This window comes from Telopea speciosissima, chromosome 3, assembly GCF_018873765.1.
Source record: "Telopea speciosissima isolate NSW1024214 ecotype Mountain lineage chromosome 3, Tspe_v1, whole genome shotgun sequence".
Classification (NCBI taxonomy): Eukaryota; Viridiplantae; Streptophyta; class Magnoliopsida; order Proteales; family Proteaceae; genus Telopea; species Telopea speciosissima.
In genome coordinates this window covers 21,085,414-21,109,595 of record NC_057918.1, presented here as the reverse complement: position 1 = coordinate 21,109,595, position 24,182 = coordinate 21,085,414, and the positions used below count along the sequence as shown (strand labels likewise).

The 24,182-nt window shown below is 37.4% G+C and overlaps 2 protein-coding genes and 1 long non-coding RNA gene across 5 annotated transcripts; 2 read left to right on the top strand and 1 right to left on the bottom strand.

The window, feature by feature from the left end:
* The first annotated feature begins 390 nt into the window (after positions 1 to 390).
* LOC122654837 (beta-1,3-galactosyltransferase 7-like) lies at positions 391 to 21,513 on the top strand. Of its 3 annotated transcripts, XR_006331969.1 has the most exons (12): positions 391 to 598; positions 834 to 930; positions 1,014 to 1,072; positions 1,184 to 1,377; positions 1,466 to 1,529; positions 11,689 to 11,761; positions 11,838 to 11,958; positions 12,107 to 12,194; positions 12,304 to 12,429; positions 12,698 to 12,807; positions 12,908 to 13,310; positions 21,503 to 21,513. XR_006331969.1 is itself a non-coding variant. In XM_043849109.1 (11 exons), the coding sequence occupies exons 1-11, from the start codon at positions 504 to 506 to the stop codon at positions 13,054 to 13,056; spliced, it is 1,176 nt and encodes a 391-aa protein (XP_043705044.1). In that variant the 5' UTR covers positions 391 to 503; the 3' UTR covers positions 13,057 to 13,577. The 3 variants fall into 3 exon arrangements, 2 of the variants coding, with proteins under 2 accessions (XP_043705044.1, XP_043705045.1); XM_043849109.1 differs by lacking the exon at positions 21,503 to 21,513 and having other exon boundaries at positions 12,908 to 13,577; XM_043849110.1 differs by lacking the exon at positions 21,503 to 21,513 and having other exon boundaries at positions 401 to 530; positions 12,908 to 13,577.
* LOC122654838 lies at positions 4,886 to 5,423 on the bottom strand. Its single transcript, XR_006331970.1, has 2 exons — positions 4,981 to 5,423; positions 4,886 to 4,949 (listed from the first exon to the last, which is right to left on the bottom strand). It is a non-coding gene; the product is annotated as an uncharacterized LOC122654838 (long non-coding RNA).
* LOC122654957 (probable LRR receptor-like serine/threonine-protein kinase At3g47570) lies at positions 19,929 to 23,697 on the top strand. Its single transcript, XM_043849210.1, has 3 exons — positions 19,929 to 20,823; positions 20,914 to 22,611; positions 23,162 to 23,697. Exons 1-3 carry the CDS (start codon positions 19,929 to 19,931, stop codon positions 23,569 to 23,571), a joined length of 3,003 nt encoding a protein of 1,000 aa, XP_043705145.1. The 3' UTR covers positions 23,572 to 23,697.
* Positions 23,698 to 24,182: the final 485 nt, after the last annotated feature.

The window sequence follows — 24,182 nt, the reverse complement described above, 5'->3', positions numbered from 1 at the left end:
AAACCCAACCCGAAATATGATCTAATAAACTCATATCGGCTTCGATTCGATTGGGTTTCACCGGTTCGGATTAGGTTTGGACACCCCTAGAGTGTCGGGAGAGCGAAATTTTGAAATTTATTCAAATTTAATTCCATGGACTTATTGACCTTGACAACCCTTTATTAGAGAATTTGTGTTCAATTATAAGAATGCCACGTGGATTATCATCTCATGGGTCCCACTGCAGGTGACGGCGAGCTAGACTAACGGCAGGAGTGAAGAATTTAAAGCAGTTAATTTGCACTTGTTGTCGTCAACTTGACGGCTCCAAGCGCAGGGACCGTTTATCCCTCTACATCTCCTACATCTCCCTCTGTCCTCTTTTTGTTTTTTTGAGCTCGAATTAGTTCTTTGATTCGTTTCAATTCAATTCAATTCAATTCTTTTCAGTTCTCTTTCTCCATAAAGCAAAGCACAGAGACACAACCGTTTTAGAAAAATCTTTGCTTTTCTTCATCTAAATGATGAAGAATCGAAGCAGTGACAAAGTATCAGTGAGATGGATTCTTATTCTTTGCATATCCAGCTTCGCTCTTGGAATGTTATTCACAAACAGGTTCCTCTTTCTAAATTTTTTGAATTTTTTGGTGGAATATGGCATGGGTTTTACGTTTATAGCTTTTGTTCTTAGTGGGTTTTGGTTATATGTAGTGTTCGTCTTTAAAGATCCTTGCCCTTTCTCGGTTTATCTGTTTAATTGGATTTTTTGTTGCTGTAGATGTCAATCTTCAATGGGGTTTTGTTTTATCCTTTTTTTTTGTTGAATTTGATCATAAATTGGGTGATTGCAGGATGTGGACTCCTTCCGAATCGAATGTTCAGATCATAACTCGTCGACGGCAGGAACAGGAGTTGAATGTTGTTTCTGAGGATTGCACCACAAAGCAGGTCCGTTTGTGACGTTTTATTGTTTTAAAGTTAGAATTTTTTTTCTTTCTTTTTTGCCTGAATCTGTATTTTCTTTGTATCAGAAACTTGGACAGGAAAAGGATATAATGGGGGAGGTTTATAGGACCCATGAAGCAATTCAGTGAGTATAGGATGGTGTTAATTCTGCCCAGTTTGATGGGTAGTTTTTTTTTTCTTTAAGTTCAATTAATTATTTGGTTCATTTTCTGATGAATTTTTTGGAGGCCGGTAGATCTTTAGATAAGACAATTTCATCACTTCAAATGGAGCTAGCTGCGGCAAGGGGTGCTCAGGATGCGGGAAGTGGTGATTCTCATGCAATTCACGATGGCCCACCGAATAAGGCATTTGTGGTAATTGGAATTAACACTGCATTTAGTAGCAGGAAGAGGCGTGATTCAGTCAGAGAGACTTGGATGCCTCAAGGTATCTTTTTGTTACTCTTTACAGTGTAAACTATATGGATCTATCCACCATGATTTGTGTTATTACTTAATTAGCTCTTGTAATTTAGGGGAGAGGTTACTCCAACTGGAGCGAGAGAAGGGTATTGTAATACGCTTCATGATTGGGCACAGGTACATTGCTTACATTAGTTACTCTGAGCTTGTAAATTTATATTTGCAGTACTGGCATGTTCTCCATGACTGTTTCTACCAAACACCTGGCATTAATTTTGTAGCACAGTGTGAACTGTTTTAATTGAGATTTGATGTTCTTATTCAGGCCTTGCTCATTTACGTCTAGTGAGTCACATGTTGCTTATTGAATCTGCTGTTGATGATTGAGAACTCATGTTATTCAATTGGATTTCATATGACTTTTATTATCTTATATGTTTCCTGGGTTCCACTCCCCCCTCCCTTTTACATTTTTAAACAAAAGACGTATTGGCAGCAGTTCTTCTTACCCATGTGAACATATAAATAGTCACTGAGGTAGAAGACAATTTTGGAATGGGACTGTAGTGGCAATTCAGGGTTTTCTTTTTCTGGTAGGTTATGCTACAATTGAAGTTCTTAAAAAAATAGCAATGGAAATAGAAAAAATAGTTGGACAACTTGAAACCTGTTGAACAATTGAACAAAAAATGAAAAGAAACTCAAATGAGAAATTGAGTTGATCTATTAGCAGTTTTTCCGTTCTTGTCTAAAGTTGGAGTAATGAAAGTAATTCATACTCTAAATGGTTGCAATGTCATGTTTCTTGAAACACTTAATTTATGGTCCAATCAGTGGTAGGAAATGCTACAAGATATAAGGGGCAATGATGAGTGATATTTGACTGTGCAGAGGCATATGCTATCAAGTGGGCAGTTTTCTGTAAAGCTGTTTTCAAAACCCCTGAATCATAATCGTGACGGTGATGTCAGTCGTCTTATCTGGAATAGTTTGGCTTAACATGAAGGAGAAACAAAATTTGTTAATGTCCATTAACAAGAAAATTACAGAATATGCATAGTGTTAGTTCAAGTTAGTATCTGCTTGGCTGAAATTGCCCAATGAAGAGCCATAAAATGATGTTGCGACGAACTGGTGATTTGCTCTCACGCTGTGCATGAACATCAAATTATCATTGACAACATTAGCTACCATCAGCATAGCTTCTATGACAAGCTTCACAGGTCAGTCTGTTTTCCAATAGCCTAGCGTCAGTCAAGAGAATAAATCTCTATTTTATGTGTAGAAATAAATATCTGGTTTGTGATCATTACCTACTTGATTGAGAAAGTAGGGTAGGATTTAATGCCAGTAACTGCCATTACAAAAGACCTGCAATTTGGATTTAAATGAAGTCATTGACTTCAAATTATGTGGGTTGCTACATCTCCTTCTCTTCTGTTTGACTGTCCCCCCACCCCAGTTTATTTCATATTCATATGCATTATGAAGCTTTGGCTCTATTTTAGTGTTGTGCAGGGTATTACCCTCCAAGGGGAATACTGCTTTGTTGAATTTGTTCAATATCCATCATTCACTGTAAGAATGATGCATACAGGTTAGATATCCAGAGTCCAATGTTACTGTAGTTTAAAGCAGGGTTTTAAGTATTGGTGCATATCGTATCAGTCGATACGTATTGGTACTAGTGGGTATTGATACGTTACTTATTTTTTAAGAACAATTTGTGTTGACCGATACAGGTTGATATGATCTGATACGCGACCGATACAGTTCGATAAGAGACCGATTCGATAGGAGACTGATACAGTCTGATATGGATTGATACATGTAATATACATTCGATACAACAACTCAGCCTTATCCCAACTAATGGGGTCGGCTACATGGATCCTTGCCCTTCAATCAGCTCTATTCAAGGTCATACTTAATACAAGACCTTAGCTATGCTTGTCTTTCCTCACCACTTCTCCTAGGGTCATTTTAGGTCTGCCTCTGGCTCTTTTAGTTCGTTCAATCTGAATCAAATCACTCCTCCATATTGGAGCATCGAAAGACGTCCGTTGAACATGGCCATGCCACCTCAAACAACTTTCTTGTGGCTTATCATGTATCGGAGCTACTCCTATATCAGCTTTGATAAGATCATTCCTTACTTTATCCTTCCTAGTTTTTCCACTCATCCATCTCAACATTTTCATCTTTGTTACACTAATTGCCCAACATTCCGCTCCATACATCATAGCCGGTTGTATGACTATCCTATAATTTTTTTTAAAAAGTTTTAAAGGAATAGGTCGATCACACAATATTCCAGATGCACCTCTCCACTCCATCCATCCTATTTTAATTCTCTATGAAACATTATCCTCTATAACACTTTCTTTATTTCTGATTGAGCCCAGATACCTAAAATAATCACTATGCGGAAGCTCCCTCTCATCAATTTTCACCACCTCATTATCCGTCCTAGTATAACTAAAGTTTTACACTATATACCCCGTCTTTGTTCTACTTATCTTAAAACCTTGTGATTCTAAGATTGATCTCTATAACTCCAACTTGGCGTTAATCCCTGCTTTTGTCTCCTCCACCAAAACCATTTCATTAGAAAAAAGCATACACCAAGGAACCTCTGAATGTTTCTTGTTAAATCATCCATGATAAGCGCAAACAAATAAGGGCTTAAAGCTGATCCTTGATGTAACCCAATTGTAATTGGGAATTTACTACCTCATGCCCCCATAATTCTTACACTAGTCACCACACCATCATACATATCTTTAATTATGTCCACATATTTACTTGAAATAGTTCTCTTCTCTAGTACGTGCCAGATTAACTCTCTGGGGACTCTATCATAAGCTTTTTCTAGGCCTATAAAGATCATATGGAGATCCTTCTTACAATCTCTAAATCTTTCCTTGAGTCTTCTAAGTAAATAGCTTCTGTCGTGGATCTTCCAGGCATAAAACCAAATTGGTTCTCTGTAATAGTAGTTTCTTGTCTCAAATGTGTTTCAGTAACCCTCTCCCATAATTTCATAGTATGATTCATTAGTTTTATGTCTCTATAGTTATTGCAGCTCTGAGTATCACCTTTATTTTTGTAAATCGAAACTACAATGCTTCTCCTCCATTTATCTTGCATTTTCTTTGTGCTCATAATCTTATTAAACAACTTGGTTAACCAAGGTAAACCACAGATTCCTAAGATCTTCCACACTTCTATTGGGACCTCATTTGGGCTTGGTGCCTTGTCTACTTTCATCCTTCTTAAAGCTTATTTTACTTCAGACATCCTAATTTTTCATATAAATCTACAACATGTGATGTCTTGATGGGTATTGCGGTCTTTTGGGACATTATTACTCGAAATGTCTTCATTTAGTAGGCTATAAAAACAATCTTTCCATCTGTCCTTAATGCCCTCATCTCGTACTTTACCATCTTCACTTTAAATACATCTTACATGGTCGAGATCTCTACTCTTCCTTTCCCTCATGTTAGCTATCTTATAGAAAGCATTTTCCCCTTCCTTTGTGCTCATATTGTTATAAAGAACTTTATATTTCTTCGCCTTTGCTTTTCCCATAATCTTCTTAGTTTCAATCTTGGCAGATTTATACCTTTTTAGATCCTCCTTTACATCATTAGTCCTTTGCCATCTCTTAAGATTAGCTTTCTTAGTCTTAATGGCTGCTTGAACCTCCTCATCCTACCACCAAGTCTCCCTAATCCCTAGAGGAATGACATTTTCCTTTCGATACTCCCAGGACATCTTTAGTAACCTTCTTAATACAAATAGTCATCTCGTTCCACATCGTATTAATGTCTCCCTCAAAATCCCACTTTCCTTGTTTGACCACTTTGTCAGTAAATGATTTCAAGGTATCTCCTTTTAAGCTCCACCACCTTATCCTAGGGCAAATAAACTCATCTTTCTTACGATTCTACATAATGAGGCACATATCCATGACGACTAACCAATGTTGTGTGGTTAGGCTCTCCCTGTTATAACCTTACATAACAATCTATTGGCCTTCTAGTTAGGAAGAAATTTATTTGGCTACTTTGAGGGTAACTAAATGCTCTTCTCTCTTTTCTAAGTGTTTATAATGGATAAATCATAAGCCACGGCAAAATCTAAAACTGAGATCCCCTCCTCATTTTTCTTTCTAAAACCATTTCTTCCATATGCACCTTTATAGCCTCTACGATCTCTCCCAACCATAGTTCAAAATCTCGTTTCGTTTTGGTCGAAATTTCGAATATTTCGAGTATTTCGATCTAGTTGAAACAAAATGCAATCAAATTGAAAAATGCAATGGAAATTCCGATGAAATTTTAGTAATCTCGTTTCGGAAATTTCGGTCTAAAAAATGCACTGTTTCGTCGAAATTTCGGTTATTTTGACACCATAAACGGACAAGCAAAACTCATAAAAAAAAAAACAATATTTCCGGCAAAATTTCGGTATCTCGGAAATTTCGGTATGACCGAAATGGCCTTACGAAACGAGATTTAAATACTATGCTCCCAACATGCCCATTCACATTACTCCTTATAATAATTGTTGGAACTAGAATGTTCCATTTATTTAATATGTGTTTTGGATATAAAAACCATCGTGTAATGTGGGCTTTGGGTATACTAATGTGTACTAATGTGCTAAGAGATGGATGATACCTAAGTTACTGAAGAAGTATAGTTGATGAAGAAAAAAGCATGTTGATTGGAAGAAGAACTTGTGAAGACGGTCTTCTGTGTACTTGAAGAATCAAAGAGTTGGAAACTACATCAAATGGCTGATTCCTTTAAGTCAAGGCATTAGGATTTGATCTGATTAAAATATCTTTAAGGTCAACAAGATGAGAAATGGCTAGAAAATGACATCAAAAGATGGACTTAAATGGAAATACCAAGAAACTAGGTGGTTTGACTTAGAAGAGTGTCTAAGTCTGTTGTCCACGGACTTTCGTGAACATGGATGGACGATCGAGCTTTAAGTGGCAAAATCAAAAGTCCAAGTCTAAATTCACAGACGATCGAACTTAAGTGTCTCAGTGTCACAGACAACCTTCATGGTCTTTAGTGTGATCTTCCGTGCATGTCCAAGAGTTTAAGAGTTTGTGTCATCTCAGAAGGACGATGCTACGGTCTTCCACGCCCATCTTCCGTGGGAGTTCGAGAGTAACCAACTCAAGTCCCTGCAGCTGTGGTTTTCCTTTACTGTCGTGCGGTCTTCTGTGCGATAGTAATTTAATGCTACGTGGTCAAGCAGCTGAAGAGCCTTTGACTATCTATTAATGACCACTTGGACTGTAACCACTTGAGTAGAACTCTTAAACATCTTCATTGATGTTGAGGAGCTCAAACAACTAGTTTCTCTCGGTACTTCTAGAGTTCTAGTTGAATATTGGAGACCTAAAATGAGCTTAATGCTACTAACTGTTTTGATGTTTTAGTGGTTCTCCAATAGCTTGTTTCTCTTGGAAATGAAAGTGGAATTTAAGATTCAAAGGAGAAGCCTAGCTTGACTCTAACGGCTAGTTCGTGTGCCTATAAAAGGGCTGAAGTCTCTTGATGTCATTAACAAGAAGAACAAGATTATAGCAAACAGCAAGTGTGCAAAGAAAAGAGCAAGATTATTTTGAGTTGCCAGAAATCGAGCTTACTGTCTACATCCTTTTGAGAAGTTGCTTTTGTTGTGCTGTAAAGCTACATCATTCTGAGAAGGGCTGATCAAAGTGGTACAACGTGTAAAGTACATTTGTAAAATCATCTTATATTATTCAGAACTGAGCTTAATGTGTTATAGTAATCTGGCTTGAAAGAAGAAGCCATTGTATGCTGTATACAGGTAGCCTGTGTGGCTTGGTGTAAAATCCTTTGAGCTTATGTGGCTTGGGTACATAGCCCGTGGTTGTGTGTGGTTCTTGATACTTGCCTGGGAAAAGTATCTGATAGTGGAGAAATCCTTGATCCTTGATCACAGTAGTGGACATAGGACAGGTTGGTCTGAACCACTGTAAATTGCTATTGTATCTCTCTCTCTAGCATCTCTTTCACTTACAAATTGCTAAGTGCATGTGTTAAGTGGAAGAAAAGTCATGACCCAGTTCACCCCCCCTCTTGGGTGAAGCTATTCGATCCTACAATAACTCTTTTCTCCTTGATTGAAACCTTGCACTAATCCATCTATGTGTTCCCAAAGTTGTAACTTACTACTTTCATCCAATTCTACTTGGGGTGTGTAAGCGCTAATTATATTGACAACCTCTTTCTCCAACACAAGCTTGATGGATATAATCCTATCCTCAAATCTTTTAATATCCACCATGTCATTCTTTAAATCTTTATCCACTACTTTGCCCACTCCACTTCTTACTTTTGACCCCCGTATACCAATGTTTAAAGTTGTCCAACTCCTTAGCTTTTCTACCCTTTCATCTAGTCTCTTAAATATAATCTATGTTAATCCTTCTTCTTCTCATAACATCTAGCAATTCTAGACTCTCACCCGTTAAAGATCTAATGTTCCAACATGCTAAATTAATCCTACACTTTTAGACTACCTTCTTACCCACACTCGTCCATGGTGCAAGAACCCTTGCCTACTTGTCACTGCATCCGGCCGCCGACATGGTGTTTCGCTTACAGGGGACGCCCTTGTTAATCCTTGCTTGCTTTTCATTACACCTGGGTCGTAGTGTAGCGTGCCGCTTATTCTGGCGGGAACACCCTAGCAAAACATTGATAAAACCTTAGGTTCTAGAATCCATGTGAAAAGGGTTTGGCTAGGGTTTTTTCCGGTGCCAGCTGCCAACCTAATGCACCAACCCTCCTCTCTTATCAGATCTTGGGACCGGCACATCTCCTTTAAATCTGTAAAACTGAAACCGTGACTGAGATATGAAACCGAGAGCAACTGAAAGCCCTTGGAAACTTGTTTTTCTCTTCGATTTGAGTTGGGGGATATCATCTAACATAAAAAACAACCCTAATCTTCACCAATGTAACAAGTTTTGGGGATTTACAGTGCTCAAATCACAGAGATTGAAACAGATTTGGGCGAAAAAGAGGTAAAGTTCAATTATTATTTTTTGGGTGTTCAAATCTCGTTTTCCTTTCTTTTTGTTATGCATCACTTGATTGGGTAAAAGCGATTCAAATGTCAAGATGATATATATATATATATATTAAAAATGTATTTTATATGTATCATAAGCATATCTATACATTTCTTAACAATTTCCATGAGTATCTTTAGTGTATCTTGTGTCTTCGATACAAAACGATACATGATAAAGAGTGTCCCAGTCACGAGCCTTCTGCTACTGTAGCCTTACCCCCTGCTTCGCAGGATAGGCTGTTTCCAAGTCCTAACCTGCCACCAGCAGGTTCCAATAGCGCAACTTAACCGTTTTGCCAAGGTTCTCTCACTTCGATACATGATAGTTGATATGTTAAAATCATTCCTTCGATACGATACCCGATACCAATACTTAAATCCTTGGTTTCAAGAAATAGCAAACTTAAGATTTTTGTTGAATTAGATGCACAACCATGCTATTACAATCTGATCTTCTACCTTCTTTATTTCCCCCCTGATCGGAATCAACAGAAAACAAATTTATAATGAAGAAGAGAAAGCAAAACAAGAGAATGACAAAATAGGATGAAAGAGAAAAGGATTAGAACCAACACAAGCTCCACTGCCAACAGAGAAAACCACACCCATTAGGACCCTCAGAAAAACGCCCAAGACACTTGTGGAATGCCCCAAACACCCATGTCACAGCTTCACCCCCCCCCCCCCCTATGCTGGCTCTTTGATTATGCCTTTGCCTGTAATTTCTTCAAACAAACCAAGTAGTGATCTGAGACTTCCAAATGTATTTTTCCCTTTTTATTTTATGATTGTAGTTCCCACTTCCCAATGATTTTCTGATTGTCTCTGGTGAAATATGACGTATTGTGAAAGTCATGTTGGTAGCAGAATAATAAAGAAGGGGAACGATTTCTTCTCCATAAAGGTAGATACTCCACTTCCAGAATCAGCCTGCGTCGGACCCATATTCATTGGGCCCATGATACATGAATCTTCAGTATCTTCTGTTACAAGCTTCTATTTTTGTTCTACACAAGTCATGCACTATACTATAGGAAGGATGAAAACAAACTTATCAGGTTTTCTGTAAAGTTCGCTGCTTCAATAGGTTTCATTCCTTTCCTCATTGATGATACCGAAATCATCATGCATTATGCTGATCCATTGTGGTTCATCTTCAATCTTGGAGTGTGGATCCCATCCTAGTGTCCTAATCTTTTGTTTTCTCTGTCCACTTGGTCCCACAATCTGTTTATTTGTGTTGTGTTATAACCTTTAAACCCACTTACCTATGCTTACTATTTTTTGTTGGGTAAGTATGCAACTCAAGAGGGGGGTGAATTGGGAGATGCAGGATGATATGTCTAAATAAAAGCTTTCTACCCAAATCAAAAGATGAATGTTAGTATGATTGTTTAATTGCACATTTACATTTCCAGTAGCTAAATTATATGTAGTCAGTGTTTATAATAGGGCTAGTGTATAGCAGCAACATTCAGCGTACACTAGCGAACCTGGGTCCAAACCACAACTCCTAAAGTACCATTTTGGGTGTTTAAAAAAAACCATTTATGGAATAGGTGTAAAATTGTAAAAATAGGCAGCACAAAGAAAAGGTCGAAAAACCATTTCCTGGGCATCGAAACCTAGGTTTTGATTTTGGCACAGAAAAATCCTAGCTTTTGGTCGAAACCAGGGAAGTTTCGGTTTTGGCCATGGTTGAAACCTGAAACCAGGAACCTTGGTTACAAACATATAAATAAAGATAAAAGAAAAGACTCTTAGTAGAAACTGAATTCAATTCAAACTCCATTACAAAAACAGAACTACTTTCCTACATATATATCTTCCCTAATAAAATAAATTAAAAATGAAGATTAATTGAATAACCCAAGAAGAAAATAAACTCCCTACCAACCCTTATTTGATCAAAAGCCTGGTTGGGTTTTGGTTCGTCTCGGTGTGGGTTTCTAGATCGGGTCATGTCAGTTCAGCCACGATAATTCTACTACATCATTGAGACATTAAGTGATGCAGTAGCACTTGACTGGTTAGACCAGCATAACGGAGTTTGGAAACCCAAATCTAGATGGAACCTTTCCAACCTGGGTTTTTGGTTCACTAAAGGTTGGAAGTAGTTATTCATAAGCTTATTTATTTTTAAGTCTTCTATTTGTTTTGAGTTGAATATGTAGGACATAGATAGAGTTTGGTTAAAAGTTGTTATTTCAGTTTTAGAGTCTAATTAGGAGTCTTTGGTTATCTCTTTTGTTGAAGTATATCTAGCACATAGAGAAGGATAATCTTGATCAGAATATTCCATTACTCTGATCGAGATTCCCTCCTATGTGTCTCTTCTATCTATGGAGTTTAGTTAGGATTGTCTAGTCCTAGTTTCTGTTTATGACAGTTCCTATTGTAACTAGGAGTAGTTTCTATTTTTCATATTGTAACTAGGATTCCTAACCTAATTAGGAATCCCCTCTTTTGGCTGTAATCTAAACTATATAAATAAAGACATGGTGACGGAGACTGTCAAGTTCGATCACTCTTGGCAGCTCTCCTCTTTTCTTCTCTCGGTTCTGGTTCTCTCTTGTTTAATTCTGTTACATCTTTAAATATTTGCATGTATTCAATGAGATGGACAGTGAATTGAATCAAAAAATATTGGGTTTGCCTACGTGAGTGTGTGGTTGTGTGTTTCCTCTTCCCTGCAAAGTTTCTTCTCAGAAATCTTCCCTTCTCGTAACCGGCCCCTCCACCAATTTGGTATCAGAGCCACATCCAAATCCTCACAAGGTTACATGGGGAACAACACTAATCTCAAGGTTACAGATAGGTGTTTGCTCACCTACTCAATTGGTGGGTTCGTGGATATAGTACAATGCAATGTCCTCACTCTAAAGGTGTGTCATATTCTTCTTATCTCCCATCGGTGCCACTTCTTACTCACCCAAAAATTATCATTACCTGAAAGGTGAAGTATTTTCAACAATAAATGGCATTTGCTGTATTCTAAGAGAATTTATTATTATCTGCCATGTGATGCTTGTTATTTGGTTTTTCTGCTTATCATGACTCTATTGACAGATTTCTTACATATCATTACTTTGCTCATGCTTTTCTCCTGGGTCTATGAGATGGCTATGGTACTCGTGAAGAATCATCAAATGGTTCATTAAAATAGAACTTCACCTAATTTTTTTTGAATTCATTGGGACAGTGCAACGTCCAACAGCATTTTAGATCGAGCTATTGATATGGAAGACGCACAGCATAATGACTTTCTGAGGCTGGTAAGAATGCACTCATTACAAATGCATAATGATTTTGTCTGAACTTGGGACTTAATGTTGTTGTATCATCCTGCAGGAACATGTTGAGGGGTATCATGAACTTTCTGCTAAAACAAAAATGTTCTTTTCCACTGCTGTTTCAATATGGGATGCTGAATTCTATGTCAAGGTGGATGATGATGTCCACGTCAATTTAGGTATGTACTATCTTTATTTGTACTGAATCGTCTTCACAAATTTGGCCCTTTTTTATAATAATAATAATAATAATTATTATTATTATTATTATTATTATTAAGATTATTATTTTTAAGTTTTGGCTTTTATATCCTTCACGGAATGCAGGTACGCTAGCTGCAACTCTTGCCCGTCACCGTTCTAAGCCCAGAGTCTACATGGGCTGTATGAAATCAGGACCTGTTCTTTCTCAAAAGTAATCCTCTGTGAATTCATCTTTATGGTTGGACTTCTTCAAATTGCCTTTTTATGTTATCTAGAAGTGGAGTGTGTACCTTATATGTTTCCTTTTTCTCTTTCTGCAGGAGTGTCAAGTACCATGAGCCAGAGTACTGGAAATTTGGGGAGGAGGGAAACAAATATTTCCGGCATGCAACTGGACAGATATATGCGATCTCAAAGGATCTGGCCAGATATATCTCAATTAACCAGTAAGAACAAGGAATTATTCTGTCATGCAGAGTTAGGTCCAATTTGGTTCCTTGTTGTCTACCATACAGCAGAGTGAAGCAGATTCTTATGGACTTTGCAATCTAGGGTTTGAATGTACTGACATGATTAGTACAGGCTTCAAACATCGATTGCGGAGGATTCATATTCTTTTAGTTTGCTGGTTAAAGAGTTATCCTATTAGACAGTATAACCTGTCCTCCCCCATGACACAACTTGAGAATCAGGTGTTGCTGTTTGTGATTGTAGGGTCATACTGCACAAGTATGCTAATGAAGATGTGTCTCTTGGTTCTTGGTTTATCGGTCTTGAAGTCGAGCACATCGATGAACGCAATATGTGCTGTGGGACTCCACCAGGTACAATTTCTCCAAGCAATGTTCCATACTGTCTTAATAAACAGGATTTCCTTCTCTGACTGCAGTTTATTTATTTGGGGGGGGGGGGGGTATTGTTCAGATTGTGAGTGGAAGGCACAGGCAGGCAATGTATGCATTGCATCATTTGATTGGAGCTGCAGTGGAATTTGCAAATCAGTGGAAAAGATGAAGGATGTTCATGCAAGATGTGGTGAAGGAGATGGAGCTGTTTTTGGTGCTCTATTGTAAGTTATTGGGATAAGAAGGTGATAGGCAATGTCTGTGGCTTCATGTTTCCACTACTGCTCGATGGCCAAGGTAAGAAAAATTTCTCTGTAGAGGCATCAGCTGGCAGTTTTGACAAATCAGCTGAGAGGAACAGTGCGCATATAGATGGTTCATTTGCTCACTACTACAGATGTACATGTCGTGGAAAGCCTCTGGGTAATTGTCATTCAGGTTTTGAAAGGCATGAGCTGCACCAAATCTATTTTCATGTTGTTGTAGTAAGAAATACAATTGCTTCCCCATTTTGGGGTTAGGATCATGTTAGTGATTTATATAGAGAAATCAATTCTTTCATGTGGGAGTTCTGATTGTATTGTACATGTTGGATGTACAAGTGATTTTCTGTTACTGACTTGCATATAAAGGCTCTTAACCCCCCCTCCCCCCACCTCATTTTTTTCATAAGCTATTCCTCAAAGTGTTCATGATGAAATTTGCGCACAATTTATAATCAGTATTCAAAAGAAGTTGATTCATATTTCTGAGAGAAGGCATTTTAATTGTCTTTACTATTTTATAATCACTATTCTTATTTATTTTGAATGCCACATATTAATTTGTCTGACACATGATTTGTATTTGACTAAACTCGGAGTAAGGTTCCTCTCAAGAAGCATTGCAATGTCTGATGCAGATATTCTTTTTGTGTTTGATTCAATTGGAGGCTCTAAAACCCAAAGTTCATGCTTCCTATGGCTTAATATTTGTTTTGGCATCAAAGATCTTATAGTCTATGAAGGCTATTGCCATGTTTGGTTTGTAGATTTAAGTTTAAACAGGTGCATCACTGGATTTTGTGAGTTTCCCATTTTTTTCCCCCTTTTGGAATGGGAAAATTAACTTGAACAGAGAAGAAATGGTTTATAAAAAATCTATCGGGACAGGTTTTCGTTCACCCACAGTGAAGGGTTCATCCACAAATCTACCATTGTTATCATTACTTCTCCCTATAAGTTCAGAGTTCCGTAATGCCCTTCACTGTTCTCAGACGCCCATCCAAAAGTAAGGAGCCCTCTTCATCATGGCTTAAGGAAAACTCAGTTCAAATCTATATTCAGAAATTTTGAATAGCAATTGTGGTGGACAAGAAGCAGAATATCTGCCTTGGTTTTTCCTATTTCTGATTTATACAGGGGAAAGGTTTTGTTTATCAAAAGGCTTTTGCATCAGGGAGAGATATGCAGGGTAAAATGGATAGGGAGGGGAGAATGCAAACGGAGCAGGGAGATCGCAAATGTGTTAAGGGAGATTGCAAATGGTGCGTCTTAGATCAGAGAACTGACTTTGTATTAAGCTTCAACTACAACCACAGAGAGCTTCAAGACATACATACAAAGTGAGGTTTGGTTGTCAAATTACAAGAGAAAAGGAAGTTGATTCTAGTTAGAAAACTAGATTTTGGCTAAGACATAAGAGTCCTAATAGGAATGCTACAACTCAAGAGACGCATCACGCGTATATAATTACATCATTCAATACACCCCCTCAAGTTGGAGGCCCGAGTGATCAAATCTCCAACTTGTCTTCTAGGAATTGAAATCGTGTAGATGGCAACCCTTTTGTCATGATATCAGCGAGTTGGTCCGTAGTGGTATAAAGTGAACGGATAACTCGTGTTTGGTAACCTTGTGTCTCGCACAAGTTAGAGTGATTGCTACTAATGAGAATGTCATCCACATAAATCAAGACATATATGGTTGTAGATGGATATCGAGGGATTTGTAAGTGAGGCTCAGAATCTGAAATGAAGAGGAACTGTGAAAGTCGATGGAATTATGTACGTGGAGCCTGTTTCAGACCATATATGAAGCTATGCAACTTATAGACATGGTTTGAGTGAGAAGGATCCTCAAAGCCTGGTGGCTGAACCATATAAACCTCTTTATTGAGCATGCCATGTAGAAAGACATTGTGCACATTGAGCTATCTGATTGGCCACCCTTGAGATGTTGCAAGAGATAGAATGGTCCTAGTTGTTGTCGGTTTAAGAACAGAACTGAATGTGCCAGTATAATCAATGTCATATTGTTGTTGAAACCTTTTCACAACGAGGCAGACCTTGTAACATTCTAGATACTCGTCCACCTTTCTATTGATTCGGTAAATCCATTTGCAGCCAACGAGTAACATGTGAGACTAGCGTGGAATAAGAGTCCACGTACCATTTATGATTAAGGTATTGAGCCAATCTGATGGCCACCCTTTAGTTCATATCACTTGGCGCAAACATGTCTGTCAGATTGAAATCTTCTAACAAAGCTTTTCAACAAAAAGAATGGCTCAGGCTCGAATCCTAATTTGCACATCACAATTAAGAGTGAGATTCTAAGAGAGAAAAATAGTGTCTTCTTCTTTGAGATTTTAATTTCCTTACATTATTGTTATTGATGTTCTAATTAGTTTATTGTCACATAGAAAGTGTTAATTTGCTAGCCATCTATGTGCTTCTTCTTCTTTTCGATCAGGGTCAGCCGACCCAGCCCTAGAGGCGAGTCAAAATTGGATACTCCATACTCCATACTCCATAATCCATAGCACATTTGCACTTGGCAACTAAGTCATTTATGCTTAGAGGGTCTATGAATTATGAATTCATTGACCAACCAAAGTCACCGTAAATAATGGTGAAGTAATAAGTGGAAAGAATTTCGTTTTTGGTAAAACATAAGTGGAAAGACTTGACTTACGTAAGATATACTGTTCATAGAAGTAAAAAAAAAAAAACAGAAAAAACCTAAATAAAATACGGTGGGTTATTGGTGGGGATCCGGCTCCTCTCCAAGGAATCCAGCGCACAGGGGGCATCTAACAATTGGGTTATGCTGCACACATACCTGTGCGCACCAGGTTGATGGATATTCTCATAACACATTAGAAGTTATGATGTTTGTCTTTTAACATGTGATGGGTAGGGATGTAAACGGATCGGATTCAGCTCGGATAAGGCTATATTCGCATCCGCATCCGATTAGCTTTCGGATAGATTCGGATAATGCTAAACGGATACAGATCAGATATTTTATCCGTTTACATGTAAATATAGCTTTTCGGATAGCTATAGCCTATCCGTATCCACATTCGTTTAACTTTTAGATGGATTTGGATAGTGCTAAATGGATACGGACACGGATATGAAAACAGATTTCAACCATTCATTTACACTCCTAGTGATGGCTGTTATTGTTGCAAAATTTTGAACCTCTATACAAACTAGTGTTTTGGGGATCCGGTTTCTTTTCTTGAAGGGCATCGCCTAATGAATGTCTAATGAGGCATCTGACGGCTGAACTATACTGCACACATCCCAATCCGTTTTGTAGAAGGGTGATCGGTCGAGCTTTTCTTACCCAAAAAAAACAAAAAGGGTCAAGCTTTTGGCTGATTTTTTTGTTTCTTCCAAGTCCCATAATTTCCAGTCTTGGGCTTCCACCTTCAGTCCGTAATAATGGTTTCCTGGACTAGAGAGACAAGACAACAAATGGCAGGTTTCTCACCCACTCTCCTTCTCATTTCGATTAATTTTCCAAGTTGACTAATTGACTTGGACAAAAAATTATCCACATGATTTTGGAAAAAATTTCCTCTGCAGTGCTTTAGCCTTGCGGTGCCATGCAGTTTGGGTTTCAGAGCACGACACAGGGAAGATGCGACATCCAAAGGTGTCAAGCTTTAGAAGAAAGATTAAAAAAAAAAATCTGAATCAATCAAACTCGCACCATTGGATGAAGCACCTTCCATGTATCAAGCTCTCAAACCTAAATTGCGAGGCACGACAAGATGAAGGAATTGTAGAGGATTGTAAGCTGAACTCCTCCTTCAACCATGTTCAAGTCTTCTAATATTTCATTGATAGGCTGTTATACAAGGCATAATTTGTAAGATTAATCTGATATATAGTGATAGATAAATACTTGGTTAACTAAGTCAACCAGGTATTTACCAAGTGTTATGTTTTAACCAAGTTAACTAATTGACTCGATTGAAAACATCATCCACATGGCTGATAAGGTCAAAGTCAAGGTCAATAAGGCCTCATTTGTTTGAAGGAGAAAATGGGGTGGGAATGTTGTGAAACTGGGTCCCACAATGTAGTGGGTTAGGCAATACGAGTGAGATTTTTATTTTTCCCATGAATTGTAATTGAAGTCCTTTGTTTTTTGTGAGATTTTGGATAACATAAGGATGGGATTTCCAAGTGTTATATTAGCGAACAAAACATTTAATGTTGTTCTTTGAACTTTTATAAATTTACCACCTTAAGTTAAACAAAAAACATTGGGATGGGATTTTGAAGTACTACATCAGCACTTTCCTACCCCACCTAAGTCCCCGTCAAATAAACGAGGCCTAAAGCAGTTGTTGATGTCCACCCATTCAACATATCCAATTCTCTTTTTATTTTTTTCCTTCCATAAACAACACTTCCAATTCAATGAGGCCCATAAGTCCTCGTCAAACAAACGAGGCCTAAAGCAATTGTTGACGTTGGTACGTCCACCCATTCAACATGTCCAATTCTCTTGTTTTTTATCCTTCCGTAAACAACACTTCCAATTCAATGAGCCCCTAAGTCCTCGTCAAACAAACGAGCTACGTCCACCCATTCAACTTGTCCAATTCTCTTGTTTTTTTTCCTTTCGTAAACAACACCTCCAATTCAATGAGACCCCGAAATCCTCGTCAAACAAACAAGGCCTAAAGCAATTGTTGATGTTGTTAAGTCCACCCAGTCAACATGTCCAATCCTCATTTTTTTTCAATGAGGCCTTGTTTGACACGTTCAATTCAGTGAGGCCTTCTTATGTCTCACAACTGGTAAATGGCATGTCTCATCATTGTGTGGGATGTTTATAGGAAAGAGGCCCAGATGAAAAGTTTAATGATTATATAAGCCTTCATAACTATTATATAGAATTTAGATGCAAAAGTGGGTTGTATTGTAACTTTTGTTCTTTGCTTTTTCTTTTATTTTGTAATATGAAATAAATTGGCTAATATTTTTGGGAAAATTACGTGATTAGTTACTTTTAGATTTTCATTTACAAAACTGTCCACCTTATGTTTGAGTTTACAAAAATAGACAAAAATAAGTTTTGGTTTACAAAACTGGACAAAATAGTGTCTCTCCCTCCCACACTTACTTTTTTATACATTTTTACCCCTATCATTGCCTTCTCGCCCAGGTATCCTCCGTTCCCTGCAACCCTACCCTTGTCCCAGCCACCGCCATTCTCTGCTACCTCAAGTAACAGAGGAAAAAAAAAAGAGATTTTTCAAGAGGGGAACTGTCGAAGAAAGAAGGAGAGTCACTGTTTTGTCTAGTTTTGTAAAACTAAATTTGTTTTTGTCTATTTTTGTTAACTCAAACATAGGGTGGGCAGTTTTGTAAATGAAAACCCAAAAATAGCCAATCATGTAATTTTCCCAATATTTTTTGAGAATAGGTTTAGTACACTATTGTGCTTTCAACCATTGGACGGGATGATTGTAAACAGTACTCAACCCCTCATCCCCATCCAACAGTTGTATGTACAGGCAGTACAGCCGTACACAAAATGTTTTGCCATAATTTTTTTAACAAAAATATTTTTTGGGAAGAGGTTTAGTACACGATCATGCGTTCAACCGTTGGATGGGCATGATTGTAAACAGTACTCAGCTCCTCATCCCCATCCAACAGTTGTATGTACAGCCGTACACGAACCGTTTTGCCATATTTTTTTAACAAAAAAACAAAAAAAACCAAAGGTTTTGTGCTATATCGTGCACAAAACGTTGGATGAGGACAATTGGGGGTCGAAATGACCAAAACACCCTCTCTCTATTTGAGGAATGGTTCGATTGCCATGTCCAACCGTGCTTGAACCCCTTTCCCCAAAAAAAAAAATTAATTGTAACTACAATTTATTGTCAAACTAAAAAAATAAAAAATTAAAAATTGGAATGTTTGAACCGTTACACAAATATAATAAACCTCTATAAGCAAAAACATGTTCCTATTTTTTAACGTTTTAAACATGTCTTGCCGGAAAAAAAAGCAAACGGCAAACATTACCATTTTAAACACCTGAACCCTTTTTTTTTATTTTTGGAATTGGGAGCTTTATATTTATATTTTGTATAGAGGGGGGGGGCGGATCGAACTGGGTAGGGGGTAAGGTGCCACCACGGCTAACCAACTGAGCTAGCAGTTGTTGGTACTCTCTCTCGAACTCTGATTAGCCTAATTCTTTCACTGACGTAAAGATGACTCGAAGGACTACATTTTTCATGATTTTATGCACGGACACCGAAATTAAAAGCATGCATTTTAAATAAAAAAATTCTCAATTTATATGAGAATAGTACCATTTTTTTTAAATATAAACGTTTAAAATCCGTACTCCGTTTTTCATTTTTTTTACCGTTTTATTTGACTTCCTTTTGCAATTTTTATCATTTAGAAGCTGTACCGTAAGATTCCGTGTGTTTGCCGTTTACTATGTAATAGACCCAACAAGGCCGTGACTTATTGTCACCAAGAACTTCAAATATGTCTCACCTTAGTGGTTCATAGCCCTTTATGTGGGGATAGTCTATGAATTCATTATTATTATTATTATTATTATTATTTTTTTGGTAATGTATGAATTCATTATTTATTAGTATCCTATAATTCCAGATTGACAATGAAGCCTATCTTATGGCTCACCGTTACAAATGGAAAGACTTTGACTCCGTTGTTTTGTCTTGTAGTACCATAACGCTATCGTTTAAATCCATCAATTAATTATTGGTTTCTCAAAGACAAAACAGAGTAGCTCTTGCAAGTTGCAACTCAAAAATTGGTTTTCATGGCACTTCAGCTTCTAGTTTTCATGCTCCTTTTTGGGGGTTCTTCATGGTTAGAATCCGTCACTGGTAGAAGGATCGTTGGGAACGAGACAGATCGACTTGCTTTGCTCGAGTTCAAGAAACAAATTGATGATCCGTATGGAGCATTAAGTTCTTGGAATGATTCCATCTATTTCTGCAACTGGGTAGGTGTCACATGTGGCCGCCGTCATTATCAACGGGTGATCGGCTTAAATTTACAAGCGAAGGGCTTGGGAGGAAACATATCTCCTTCTATAGAGAATCTCACTTTTCTGCATTTCCTCATCTTTTCAAATAATAGTTTCCATGGAAAAATCCCCAAAGAAATTGGTAATCTGATTCGACTACAGTACATTTATTTTGATAACAATACTCTTGAAGGAGAACTTCCTCTCAGCTTGGCTAACTGCACTTGTCTAAGAGAAATCTACTTCGGCCGTAACAATCTCATTGGGAAGATTCTGGTTGAACTTACATCTTTGTCAAAGCTGGAGAAATTTTCTATTTTTCTTAATGGCTTAACAAAAGAATTACCAACATCTTTTGGGAACATTTCCTCCCTCCAACATCTTTCTTTGGGTGGAAATGAATTGCAGGGGAGCATTCCAGGATCCCTTGGTCAACTAACAAACTTATTCTTTCTATCACTTGGTGAAAACAAGCTATCTGGTATGATCCCTCTCTCACTATACAATCTTTCATCTCTTAGCTATATTGTTCTCGTGCAAAACCAACTACATGGGAGCCTTCCACGGGACATAGGCCTCACTCTTCCAAATCTCATTTATCTAGCAATTGGAATTAACCATTTCTCAGGGAGCATTCCGAGTTCCATCTCCAATATTTCAACACTCGAAAAGTTTGATCTTGATCGTAATAGTTTTGTTGGATGAGTTCCTAAAAATTTGGGAAATCTTCAAAATCTGAAAGTATTCAATATTGCCGCAAATCAATGTGGAACAGGGGAAGCTGATGATTTGGATTTTGTAAATTCTTTGGTCAATTGTACACTTCTAGAGGACTTGGAGCTACAAGTTAATCGTTTTGAGGGTCGCCTTCCCTACTTTAAAGCCAATCTCTCAACTCACCTCTCACAACTTATGTTATATGGGAACCAGATATCCGGAACCATCCCTGATGGCCTTGAGAATCTCGTTAACTTGACCTCATTGGACATGGAGCAGAACTTTCTCGAAGGAAATATTCCGCCTGGTATAGGAAAACTTCCAAAGCTTCAAGTATTGATCTTGAATGGAAATGGATTTTCTGGACAAATACCACCCTCTATTGGTAATCTTACTTTCTTGTATGTGTTGCATTTAGAAAAAAACAACTTGAATGCAAGCATTCCTTCTAGCCTTGGAAATTGTCAGCATTTGCAGCACCTAACCCTTGATCACAATAACCTTGAAGGCCCAATTCCAAAACAACTCTTCCTTATTTCCTCCTTATCAATATCTCTTGACTTGTCTTACAATTCTCTGGTCGGTTCCCTACCGATAGAAATCGGTAACTTGAAGAGTCTTTCTACATTAGATATCTCAAAAAACAGATTGTTCGGAGAAATCCCCTACTCCATTGGTGACTGTAATAGTTTGGAACATCTTTATATGGGGGTTAATTTCTTTGAAGGAACCATTCCCCAGTCTTTGACTCATTTGAAGGGGCTGCAAGATCTAAATCTTTCACACAACAACTTATCAAGTCAAATCCCGAAAGATCTAGAAAACCTTTCATTTTTGAAGAGTTTGAATTTATCCTTCAATAATCTTGGGGGGGGGGGAATACCAACAAAGGGAATCTTTAGAAACGCAAGTGCAATTTTAGTAAAGGGAAATGACAAGCTTTGTGGGGGAATTGCAGAGTTACAATTGCCTCCATGTACAAACCATGGATCTACAAAACGAGAAAAATCTCATGCTTTCAGATTAGTTTTAGAAATAATTAGTGCGGTTCTTGGTTTTCTTTTGATATCTACCTTTCTTACTCTTCTTTGGATAAGAAAATCAAAAAGTAAACCTAAACCTCCATCCACACAATCAATAAGTGATCCATTCTTAAGGATTTCTTACACTGAGCTCTTCAAAGCTACTGGAGGATTTTCTTCAACTAATTTCATAGGTTCCGGTGGTTTTGGCTCTGTATATAAAGGGATCATCAATCAGGATGAAACAATTGTTGCAGTCAAAGTACTCAACCTTCAAAATCCAAGAGCTTACAAGAGCTTTATGGTTGAATGTAGAGCGTTAAGAAACATTCGGCATCGAAATCTTGTTAAGATTTTAACTTCTTGTTCAAGTCTTGACTCAAAAGGCAAAGATTTCAAAGCACTTGTTTACGAGTTCATACCCAATGGGAGTCTAGATGCTTGGTTGCATATGCCGATGGAGGAACATAATTTTTCAAGGAATTTAAGTCTTATTCAAAGATTAAACATCGCAATTGATGTGGCTTCTGCATTGGATTACCTTCATTACCACTGTTACGTGCCAATTGTTCATTGTGACTTGAAGCCAAGCAATGTTCTACTTGACGATGATATGACTGCACATGTCAACGATTTTGGTTTGGCAAGGCTACTTTTAGTACCTGGAGACAATTCATCCCACACACAAACTAGTACCATTGGGATAAAAGGATCTATTGGCTACGCTGCTCCAGGTACAAATAAACTATACTTTATTTTGAGTCAACAATATAATAAGTATTTATCCTATCTAGATGCCTGTTACTAAGTTGTTGTTTCTACTCTAAATCAGAACCAATTGTAGGGTGTTAAACATGACCCAAATTATGATTTAAAAAAAAAAGACTCTAGGTTTAAAGATTTTGTTTATTAGGATTACTAATTCAATCCAACTATTATTGTATATTCAGATCCTGTTCTGGATGGTTGATTGAATATATCAACACACTTTTCTGTCTTAATTAGAATAGATCATGGTTTTATCCACATTCATTTCAATTAGGAATAGGTTGTAGTATGATCATGTTGCACCTTGGTACCTAATTGGACTTGATTTAGATTGGATTCCTATAAGCATAATCAAAAGAATCCCGATTCCTAGATTAAAGACTTGGCCATGTAACTTGCTACTTTCAAATAATTTGTTCACAATTTCCATATTTCAGACGTAAATTTTTTGTATTATTTATAAAATATGCAACTCTCTTACATTTATATTAATAGTGAGAGCTTTCTAAATTTCAGAATATGGCATTGATGGAAAGGCAACTACACAAGGGGATGTATTTAGCTATGGGATCCTTTTATTGGAGATGTTCACAGGAAAAAGGCCAACAGATCAGATGTTTACAGATGACTTAAATCTCCATCACTTTGCAAAGGCAACTTTACCTATGCAAGTAATGCAAATTTTAGATCCAACACTCCTACCCAAGGAAGAACATGGTGAAGAAATTGAAGAGGAAACTATCAACAGAATTGAAGGTCCTAGCCATAGGACAGATAAATTGCAAGATTGCATAACAGCAATAATTGAAATTGCACTGCAATGCTCTATAGAATCACCAAGAGAACGTATGAACATGAACGATGTTGTGAAGGAACTACAAAAAATCAAGGGCAAATTTCTTGGAGCAAGAACCGGTCATTATTGAGCATCTATGCTTGATTAGAAGGTAATTCTGTATTTATTACCTTTGTAGTTATTGTATTGTCTTTGCCACATAATGCTCATGAAAAAAACTGGAAAAAAGAAAATTCTAGATCATGTAGCAGAGGTTGGTTAATCTAGAGTTATTCAAATATAATAGTAAAAGAAGGAACTCCAGGGGTATAAGAACCAATTTGAACCTTACCTAAGCCCACTCTATATATGGCTCAATCAGTTCCTAGACAAGTAATTATTTGATTTCAAAACTGAAAGGATTCCATGTTTACTCATGTTGGGAGTGGTCTTTATATCATCAACTCTATAATTATGGAAAAACTGTGATTTCAAACATGCTTAGTTTATTATATTGCATCTGGATATTATTATATATAGAAAACTGAATTATAATAGGGCTTTTGAAGCTTTGACAAAAGCAGGAAGATTGACAAAAGCAATTGGTGGAGTCTCATGCAAAGAAGACATTGAACGACTGGTTTGATTGAAGACAGCTACAAAATACTGCACATGCCTCTACTTTAGCCTCAGCTCTTAGATGCAAAGAGCTTGTTATTGTCTTTTCAGTTTGTTTGTAAGTATTTCCACAGAACAAGTAAC

What these genes read in the sequence shown, in the direction of transcription:
- LOC122654837 (XM_043849109.1), top strand. Translation starts at nt 504, where the DNA reads ATGATGAAGAATCGAAGCAGTGACAAAGTATCAGTGAGATGGATTCTT. An exon ending in AGGATTGCACCACAAAGCAG is followed by an intron (nt 931 to 1,013) that starts GTCCGTTTGTGA and finishes TCTTTGTATCAG; the next exon opens with AAACTTGGACAGGAAAAGGA. An exon ending in GGACCTGTTCTTTCTCAAAA is followed by an intron (nt 12,195 to 12,303) that starts GTAATCCTCTGT and finishes CTCTTTCTGCAG; the next exon opens with GAGTGTCAAGTACCATGAGC.
- LOC122654957 (XM_043849210.1), top strand. Translation starts at nt 19,929, where the DNA reads ATGGCACTTCAGCTTCTAGTTTTCATGCTCCTTTTTGGGGGTTCTTCA. An exon ending in CGAAAAGTTTGATCTTGATC is followed by an intron (nt 20,824 to 20,913) that starts GTAATAGTTTTG and finishes AATGTGGAACAG; the next exon opens with GGGAAGCTGATGATTTGGAT. An exon ending in TATTGGCTACGCTGCTCCAG is followed by an intron (nt 22,612 to 23,161) that starts GTACAAATAAAC and finishes TCTAAATTTCAG; the next exon opens with AATATGGCATTGATGGAAAG.